Raw genomic sequence first — 10764 nt, forward strand, 5'->3', positions numbered from 1 at the left:
GTCTCACATCTCAGGACCCCTGGCACCAGCCACAGGAGGACCTGTCTCACATCTCAGGACCCCTGGCACCAGCCACAGGAGGACCTGTCTCACATCTCAGGACCCCTGGCACCAGCCACAGGAGGACCTGTCTCACATCTCAGGACCCCTGGCACCAGCCACAGGAGGACCTGTCTCACATCTCAGGACCCCTGGCACCAGCCACAGGAGGACCTGTCTCACATCTCAGGACCCCTGGCACCAGCCACAGGAGGACCCGTCTCTCATATTAGGAGGGATCTAATGGAAGCTTGGAACCGTAGGACGATGAGCCACCACGTTTAGCGAAACAAACCAGAGCAGAGAGGCACAGAGACACATTCTGAGGAAGTCAGAGAGGAGGAGGAGGGGAACGGAGAGAAGAGAGGGAAGATGCCGTTCGGGGGGTTTGCCGGTCTGAAGGAGAGGGTGTTTAATCCGGGGAAAGAGGAGGTGAAGAACACCGTGGGAGACTCTTTGGGACACCTACAGAGGTGAGTTGGGAGGACTAGGAGCAGGACTGGGTGGACCGGACTGAGGGGAATTAGGAGGAAAGGAAATGGTAATATGATTGACAAGAATGGCACAGTTATGGGTTAAGACTACTGCTGGAACAAAGACGCTGTTTTATAACATTTTATTGTCATACATTTCCTAGCCCTGAATAAGTCTGTTGAAATATGTACATATTTTACCATCCTGATTGTGCATGGTAAGAAAACAATATGACCATGGCGTCAGGACAAGCTTTGAGAGGAACCGCGCAAAACTCGAAGCCAGTTGCAGGTTCAGCTCAACATGTTCAGAGATCCTGGAGATACATGAATATTTGATTTGTTTGCTCGCCAGGCAACGCAAGTAATGTAATCATGGAATTTCTTTTTTAAAACAGAGGTACATATTTTACAAGGAGAAGGAAGTATGGTACCTTCAGCATATGAGGTAGATGCTTGTCTTTCAGGGGGATAAAACATGCAAGTAGGCAATTTCCTGCGAAATGAAAATGAGTATGTTTGGAGCCAGCTGTGTTCAGCTATACCTACTGTAAAATATGAAGATTATTTTACAGGGATTTGTAGAAAAATGACGAATTTCACATGAACTACATTTAAATTTTTTATTTACAGTAGACTATAGGATCACTAAGACAAAACATCTTACAACTAAAATCCATAAAACAATTATACAATTATTATAAATAATAAATAAACCATAACACTAGAATATAAAAAGTACTTATATAAGTTATATATTCATTCATTTGCTCACTTATAGTATTGGCAGATTGTATTGACTGGGGCTTAATTTCCTCTTTACAATGAAACCTGGCACGATGTAATCCAGAATGCTCTGGGAAACATTTGTATTATTCAAGGGCCATTTATTATTGATTATTCTAAGCAATCGATCTTAGTTTATTAGCTGGTCACGGCAAGCTTTAGGTGGGAACTCTGTGAGCCATTGAGGACAAAATAGGTCCTATAGGTTCCTGTTTAATAATGAACACACCCCAAAAGCAAAATGGCAGACATGTGATTTATGGTTCTTATCAGTCACATCACTCAGAACATCTCAGCTACTATGACTCCGGTCTCCATCCGTTGCCTTGTTTGTGAACGCCTGATTAGAGAGATTGAGTGAGAGACTGAGAAACAGGTGTGAGAGGCATCATGATAGTTTGGTTCACATTCATGCTGTTTGTGCTTTAGCGGTCCCTAAAAAGCAGACAGTGGTCTAGTCCAGAGATGGATCACAATCACTCTTTACTTACGATATCCATTGTACCACAGCAGAGATGCTAATGGTGTCAATCTGTTCTCTCATCACCATCATTTAAGACCGATGTCCTGTTTTAGTAAAATGTCCTACAGTAGCATTAAAAAGGATATCAAAATTGTATTAGGGGTCCAAATGTTTTTTTTCCTAAGCTATTTGTGCTAACCTTTAGTTAGGTTACATTTTTAAGAGAGAACACACTATTTCTATTTTTCAGACAGTGGAACAAAAATAGATTTTCAGGGACAAAGGAGACCCAGTATGCCGTATTAGCACTGTGTGGTCAGAAGGGTTAGTCCCAGGCGCCATTTCCTGTTTCTGATAATGATCGACTGCTTTCATAGCTCATCCCCAGGTGTATCTCAGACCTCAGGGAGTAGCACCAGGAGCAGGGAGAGAGGGACTGCAGGGGCGGGGTGGTGTAAATGTGTGTGTGTGGTGAGGTAGAGCAGTTTGGCCAGTGAGCGCTTGTTCTTTCCTTGTCTCCTCTGTTTGGCCTCCATGAAGTGATACTCCCCCCCCCCCCGCCCACACACGCACACGCACGCACACGTGCACACACACACGCACACACACCACAGTGAATGTCCTTTCAGAACAGGGGATAGTAAGGTCCTTCACACCCCTCCCTTTCATTTCATTCTGGAAAGGAACTCAGGTGCACATCAGAAACAGTAAGTCCGGGGTCCAGCAAAGAGCAACTCTGGTTAATGGAACAAGTGTGGTGAGGAATCACAGATGCGTGTTGACCTTATCAGAAGTACCTTCTGGGTTCACCTGCTGTCTGAAAGACTGTACAGTTATTCCATAGCCTGGTTTTCCTCAAATAATTTACAAACAGCAAAAAGCACATGATTCTTCCAATCTCATCATCTCAATCCTTATACAGTACGTTTATTGTAGGATATTTTCAAAAATGTCCCCTGCAGGAAAATCGATGGCACCAATGTGGATGAGGAGGACCAGATGGAGCTGACAGAGGACGGGCGTCCGGTGGTGGCCCCGCCCCGGGCCCCGCCCCTCCTGGACTGTGGCTGCTTTGGCCTGCCCAAGCGCTACATCATCGCCATGCTCAGCGGCCTCGGGTTCTGCATCTCCTTCGGCATCCGCTGCAACCTGGGCGTGGCCATCGTGGAGATGGTCAACAACAACACTGTCTACATCAATGGGACCCCTGTTCTCCAGGTACTGAGGGGCTGTGTTAATGGAGGCCTGGAGGGACTTGGGGACAGTTGTTCCCTAAGTGAGGGCGTGGCTGTCTTCTAGGGTGGGTCATGTGTCCCCTTGATTGGGGACAGTTGGTCTTAAATTGGGGGCATTTGTTCCCCAGGTTACAGGATTCTGTAAATTAGAGGGTGTCTGTTCCCTAGTTTATGGATGTTTTATGCATCAATAAAGTTGCCATTTCCTTAGTCAAATTATGCATACATTATTCATATAGGCAGTGTTGGTTATTCTGCAATCACAATATTTTTACCATCACCAACTTTTTCATCACCAATGAAAGCTTATGAATATGTAACAAATAACAAACAATTATTACAAAATATTCCATGTGTCCACTTAATTAACCCAATCAACGATGGATTGTTTGAACAAAGAAGCAAAAAAGTGCCAATTATTCGCAGCTGTTCATATAAAGTTCAAGTGGTCAGCTTCATCACCAAAACCTTCGATGGTCCTCAGTAAAATAATAGCTGGAAACACACACAAACACACATCACCATTTGACCAGACTAAATCCTCTGCCCCTCTGTTCTCCAGCCAGCTCAGTTTAACTGGGACCCAGAGACGGTGGGGCTGATCCACGGCTCCTTCTTCTGGGGCTACATCGTCACTCAGATCCCTGGAGGCTTCATCTCCAACAAGCTGGCAGCCAACAGGTGAGGGACACAGAGGACCCCCTGGGACAGGACACCCCTGGTGTCTGTACGGAGGACAGGGTAGGGTCCCCTGGGACAGGACACCCCTGGTGTCTGTACGGAGGACAGGGTAGAGACTAAACATTAATTTGAGGTGTTAATGGGCGGGGGGGACGGGGGACAAACACACACTGGTGTGTGACTGTGTGTGTGACTGTGTGTGTGACTGTGTGTGTGACTGTGTGTGTGTGTGACTGTGTGTGTGACTGTGTGTGTGACTGTGTGTGTGACTGTTTGTGTGTGTGTGCGAGGTAAGGGTTAACGCGGTGAGCGGAGGTGATGTTCAGATAGCGGGCCCGGCTGTAATGAAAGCTCTGCAGGAAAGAGGGACACGCAGCTGACATAGTTAATAATAAAAGATTCTGAGTCTGATTCCTCGCTGAAACACCAGACACTGGAATATTACAAGTGTCACGTAGGACGCTGTTTTGGAAACGGGGCGAGTGGGGGGGGGGGGGTGGGGGGGGACACTGGCGAGGAAGCAGAATTGCATCTCTGGATCTGTGTCGTGGGTCCAGGCTTCAGGCTTGTCAGTCTGGGGTGGGGGGCGGTTTGAGGAGCGGGGGTCATTTTGTGCCATCACCTGTCTGATCAAAGTGCTGGCAGAGATGGGAGACAGGCAGAGGAACAGATTATGATCTGTGACTGCTGAGATGGGAGCGAGACAGGCAATAAGGACGTAACGCCAAAGCCACAAACCCATAAACCTGGATCACTAGGGCGTGTTTATGACACATCAATGAGGACTGAGGTGTACACACACGTGTGTGCAAATACACACTTTCATATGCACGGGCCTTAATCGTATCCTACAATACAATGACAGCAGTGTTTCCGCAGGGTGTTTGGTTTGGCCATCTTCCTGACGTCCATGCTGAACATGCTCATCCCCTCAGCAGCCAGGACCCACTATGGCTGTGTCCTGTTTGTCCGTATCCTGCAGGGCCTGGTTGAGGTGAGGGGTCTCAGGGGAGGAAACACAGACGACCTTTGTGACCCCACAAAAGTTATTAAAAAAAAAACATACACATCAGACACATATTTGGACATATTTCAGGTGTAAGTAGTAGTTGATGAACTTGTTAAGAGGATGTTGTCTCCCAATGTCCGCCTCTGCAGGGGGTAACCTACCCAGCATGCCATGGGATGTGGGCCAAATGGGCCCCCCCCATGGAGCGAAGTCGCCTGGCCACGACCTCCTTCTGCGGTGAGCCCTGACGTCACACATCACTGTCCACTTATTAGCAGTCTGTCTGGAGAATGTTGAAGCAGTGAATGGATGTGAGTTGGGTTCTTTGTCATTAGAATCCTTAGGGCTAATCACCATTCCCCAAAAACAGTGTATTCTATACTACAGTTGAGGATTTGAACTCCATGTGATAATAGCTACACTTATAGGTGACAAAAATAAGCAGAAGAAAGTGGCACTGACATAATCTGAATGTTTTGCAGATTGTGTACTAGTCAGCACGCCACTATTTATCTTAACCACACACACACACACACACACACACACACACACACACACACACACACACACACACACACACACACACACACACACACACACACACACACACACACTCTCACATAAGTAGATACACACACTGTCACATACACACTGAGACACAACACACATGCAGACACCACACGACACACACACACCCCTCACACACACAGACCGGTCAGTTCAAATAGAGTAATTGAACTTCTACTTAATTGTTCTCTCTGTGCAGAGATGTTTAGCATCCTGAGTGGGGGAGTTGGGGGAACAGGAAAGAGGGCTATTTTGTTTAGCAGATGTCGGCTGTTGTTCTCCCACAATAAACTGATGCCATGACAACCCCAGCATGCAAACCCTCTTGACATGGCTCAGTGAATGAAGCCAGGATCACCTGCTCCCTCTGAAGTAGCTTCTTTCCCATTCAAACTAATGAAGTGACATTTTCCCCACTGTACAAAAGCACATCCATGCTCTCCTCTCTGTTCAGAACAAGAGTGTTTAGAAGCCTATCAGAGTTATTAGAATGTACAATAACGTACCGTCTCGTTCACGTCGTGACACAGGTAGAATGTTGTTGAATCTCCTCCCCTGTACGGAAAGTAAACTGAATATTTTTCGGAATGTTTCAAAGAATAACTGAATCCTCCTTATGTATATGTACACTATGTCTGTATATGTATGTATATGTATATATAAACGTCTCACTTATGTAAACTCACCCAGCCAATCATTTAAACATCACCTGCGCATGGATACAGTACTAAAACTATAGAAGTGACTGAGATGTGGTTAGTTACAGGATGGGGCGTACGGTATCGCTTCCTACAGTGTTAGCAGCAATACCGTAGCTGCGTGTGTGTGTCTGATCCAGTGTTTGTGTTGCAGGCTCCTATGCCGGGGCGGTGATCGCCATGCCTCTGGCAGGGGTGCTGGTCCAATACGTAGGGTGGCCTTCTGTTTTCTATATCTATGGTGAGAACATGTTACATGCGACTTCTAGTCAGTAGCGTGTGTGACGCCGTCTTTCTTTGAGCGTTACTTGAGCGTGTCCAGGACGACATCAGTTAAACACGTGTGCCGAAGTTTGGACACTCTAGATGGAAATGACTCAAGATAGAGATTATTCAGACAGAGGTCTGAGAACTGGTACTAAATGGTGATGAACTGAATCTAAGATTTATAAATGTAGAGCCTTAATTGGATGAGTTTATAACAACGGCCTTCAGAGACAGGTGACAAGGATCCACAGCTGTTGAGTAATGCTTCGTATAATGCACTAGGTGTCACTTTAGTGACATGCTAAAACAGTGTTAGTCCAAACCCAGCAGTTTTGACACCACAACTTGTAGACCTCTAATTACTGTGATTAGCAAGCTTGGTCCAATATCTGAGCTGTTAGCTAATCAAGATGGAGCCCACTCACTCCGTCTCTGGACCAATACAATCGCTGCAGCTCCTCCTAGATGTAATCTCATGATTAATCGACCAAAATGAACATCTCTCAGCATGGATGACTAATCTTTGGGTGATTAATCTGTTCAGTCCAGAGTTCACGTGGTCTAATGAAATTCTGTCAGACTGTCTGAACTCCCCCCCCCCCACACCCCCCTCCACCAATTACATACGAGCACTAATGAGTGAATTTACTACAGAACATGAACATGTTTATATCATCCCATGGGACAGCACTGATGGTGATCTGGGTGGTTTTTCATGGTGTCCTCCAGGTGTGTTTGGGTTCATCTGGTATATCTTCTGGCTGCTGCTGGCATATGGAAGCCCTGCGGAGCACCCTACCATCAGTGACGAGGAGAAGATTTACATCGAGACCACCATCGGCGAGGGGGTGAAGCTACTGAGTGCTACTGAGGTAAGCTTCTCCTACCACGCTTGACAGACAGTTTCAAAAAAAAAAGCTGGTGCAACAAGACAACTAGACTTTGTCTAGGTTCAGGTACACAGTTTAAAGATGCTTGGTTAAAAACGTCAAACATGTCAAGTGTATGATGGCCTTTGTGTCTGTGTTAAATCAGCCTCCTTCTGCCCCCCCCCCCCCCCCCCCCCTCCTTTGCCACCTCAGAAGTTTAAGACTCCCTGGCGGCGATTCTTCACCTCTATGCCCGTTTACGCCATCATTGTGGCTAACTTCTGCCGCAGCTGGACCTTCTACCTGCTCCTCATCAGCCAGCCCGCCTACTTCGAAGAGGTCTTTGGTTTCCCCATCAGCAAGGTTGGTTTTTATCGTCAGTAAGGTTGGCTTCCCCATCAGCAAGTTAGGCTTTTTTATCAGCAACTTCAATTAATTCGGGTTCATCGCTAATGCTTGTCTTAACCTATAGTCTTCCTGTTCTCTGTGCAGGTGGGTCTACTGTCTGCGGTGCCCCACATGGTCATGACCATCATTGTGCCAATCGGGGGCCAGCTGGCAGACTTCCTCCGCAGCAACAAAATCATGTCCACAACCAACGTGCGAAAAATCATGAACTGCGGAGGTAGACAACTGTTCAGTCATTGGGTACCCGCGGAGATAGTGGTGTTATGGCTGTGCGAGGCCTCTCCTCGCGCCATGTGACAAAGCCTTGTCTTGAGCCTGTGTTCTGGCCCCCTGCAGGGTTTGGGATGGAGGCCACTCTGCTGCTGGTGGTAGGCTTCTCCCACACGAGAGGCGTGGCCATCTCCTTCCTGGTCCTGGCTGTGGGCTTCAGTGGGTTCGCCATTTCCGGTAAAAAAAAAACAGATAGTCTGATCAAGTGTGTCATGTTATTGGCATGTACTGGACTTGAGTGAATCAGGTCTAAGAGGCACAGATATGAAGGTTAACTTGTCATGATCAAGTGGTCTTGTCGTCATGCAGTCTAGTTATGTTGATTTCTGGGGTATATCTTTTGCTTTCGCCTCTCCTCAAATCAAATCAAATCAAATTTATTTGTATAGCCCTTTTTACACGCAAGCATGTCACAGAGGGCTTCACATACGCCCATAGAACTGCCCCTCAACCAACCTAAACCCTCAAGGAAGAGGGTTCTCCTCTTCCATTGTTGTTCAGGATTGCCTCATGAACAGCAGCTGAGAGCAACCTGCAACACTCTCGCTCTCCTTTGAGTCAGAAGACGAAGGTTTTCAACTCGCCACTCTACTTCCCTGAATATTTTATAAACTGTTGGCAGGACAACGAAAGAGAGACAGATTTCAATGTTTCATCGTGCAGTCATGGACTGCACGGCTATGTGGCCTACGACGAATGGCTGTAATTACAATTCCATTGCCGGCAGACATTACTATTATTGAAGGCAATGCTGGGTAGAAATAGTGGTTAGTATTCCAAATCAATCATGGACTAACCACTTCCCCCACTCCCTTAGGCTTCAACGTAAACCATTTGGACATCGCCCCTCGCTACGCCAGCATCCTCATGGGAATCTCCAACGGGGTTGGAACCCTGTCTGGGATGGTGTGTCCTCTGATTGTCGGGGCCCTGACTAAAAACAAGGTAAGCCTGTATAGGATGAACCAGGACGCTAATCATATTATTTATGACATAGAATTATTATTTTCTAAGACTAATCATGTGCGTAGTTGGATTACGTTAATTCAATGCCTGTGAGCTTCACAACCTCCTCCCACTTGAATAGAGCACCTAATGCTTCTGTGAAAATAAAATATAATATAGATTATATTAATAGACCTTATAATAAACAATATTATAATGTTACTAAACTGTTATTGCACAGGATGAGAGCCCTCGTCATGTAATGTGTCTGTATAATAAGGTCATGTTTGCTCTTCCATGGTATGATAGACTCGTCTGGAGTGGCAACATGTGTTCATCATCGCATCAATGGTGCACTACACCGGAGTGATCTTCTACGCCATCTTCGCATCGGGGGAGAAGCAGGACTGGGCAGACCCGGAGGACACCAGTGAGGACAAGGCCGGCATCCTGGAGGATGACGAGCTGGCTGAGGAGTCGGAGCTCAACAGCAGCACCTCCCTGGTAAACCAGAAGAGCTATGGCACCTCGGAAACCATCGTTGGCCGCAAGAAGGGCTGGAAGAAGAATCGAGGCGTGACCATGCAGGAGGACGAGGACGGGAACCCACACTGCGGTAATGGGAACTTCCAGGAGCAGTACCAGTGATACCCCTCTGGGGTTCAGAACTTTCCCTCCCCTGACCCCACAAACCTGGGGTCAAACGCCTGTGGGACTGTATGAGGTAAAAAATCACGAATCTGTCGGTGATGAAAAACTGGCTTTTTGTTGCTGTTTAATCCATGATACTCATTTGACGGTTTTACCTCATACTTAAACTATAGTTTGTATTTGTATTTTGACTCCAAATTCTGTTGTCAGACCCGTGAAAACATAGTTTGACGTACCTATGATGGTTGTACATAGTTTTGTTGGAAGATTTTGTGTCAGCTATGCAAGTAAAGAGTGTGTTTCTGTGGAATGTGAGTGATCCTGTGGTATTAGCGTTCAGCTTGGGAGAAGATCAACCACCGTGTTAGATTTACCAGCTTGCGCTGTTTTCTTTTGCTCGTACTATTTGGGGTACCCCCTCCCACCCCCTGATGCAGTGTTGTCAGACTTGTAAACTTTATTCATATCGCCGTAGACAGACCCATGGCAACAGCGGACTGTGCTCCTTGTATAGGTGGATCCCTCTAACTGACCATACAAAACGTACGTTGTATCTCTCACCATCGTGTTTTGTTTCTTTATGAATAAGGAGTTGAACCCAGACACTTCTTAAAGAACTGCAATCCACTACTCAGATTAATGCGTTTTCACAACAACAAAAAGTATGAATTATGAATTATAAAAAGTTTAATCATCAGAACATACATTATTATTGAAATATGAAAGTGAATATGAAATTTTTCTTTGTACATATTTTTTCTGTTTGCTTTTTCATTTGATATATGCACTTTAATATTTAGAGATTTGCCAGCTTTTAACATTGATATGGTTGATCCTGTATTGGGTTCACAGTTTTATGAATCTACCATCCAAAAGTCTGAAATTATAATTGATCATTGCTGACCATTTAGTCATGTGACCATTTAGTCACGTGACCATTTAGTCATGTGAAAACAGCTGTTCTTCATCTCAACTTCAGAAGTAGTTGATGATTCCAAAAACTTGGATAACATTACCCATTAAAGTGCAATTTGTCATACGCTTTAATGGAAAATAAAACAATTTTGAAACAGACACCGTCTCAAAGCAGTATATTGGAAAAGGGCATGTGATTATTATAATGACAGCTATGTTAGCCGCTAAAATTCAATATTGTGGCATCCCAGAGAGAAGAAGCCGTCCCAGTCCTGCTAGCACTAAGGACAGTGGCCCAAGCCGCCTCAGGGCCAGTCCCAGTCCTGCTAGCACTAAGGACAGTGGCCCAAGCCGCCTCAGGGCCAGTCCCAGTCCTGTTAGCACTAAGGACAGTGGCCCAAGCCGCCTCAGGGCCAGTCCCAGTCCTGTTAGCACTAGGGACAGTGGCCCAAGCCGCCTCAGGGACAGTCCCAGTCCTGCTAGCACTA

At 46.1% G+C, this 10764-nt stretch overlaps 1 protein-coding gene across 1 annotated transcript; it reads left to right on the plus strand.

Moving 5' to 3' along the window:
- Positions 1–31: 31 nt before the first annotated feature.
- On the plus strand, positions 32–10376 carry slc17a8 (solute carrier family 17 member 8). The gene is made up of 12 exons (XM_062462858.1): positions 32–512; positions 2724–2979; positions 3559–3677; positions 4557–4671; positions 4836–4923; positions 6106–6192; positions 6948–7090; positions 7301–7450; positions 7580–7712; positions 7832–7942; positions 8583–8710; positions 9020–10376. Exons 1-12 carry the CDS (start codon positions 412–414, stop codon positions 9356–9358), a joined length of 1770 nt encoding a protein of 589 aa, XP_062318842.1. The 5' UTR covers positions 32–411; the 3' UTR covers positions 9359–10376.
- The last annotated feature ends 388 nt before the right edge of the window (positions 10377–10764 follow it).

Source organism: Osmerus eperlanus, chromosome 5 (genome assembly GCF_963692335.1).
Source record: "Osmerus eperlanus chromosome 5, fOsmEpe2.1, whole genome shotgun sequence".
In the NCBI taxonomy this organism is placed as follows: Eukaryota; Metazoa; Chordata; class Actinopteri; order Osmeriformes; family Osmeridae; genus Osmerus; species Osmerus eperlanus.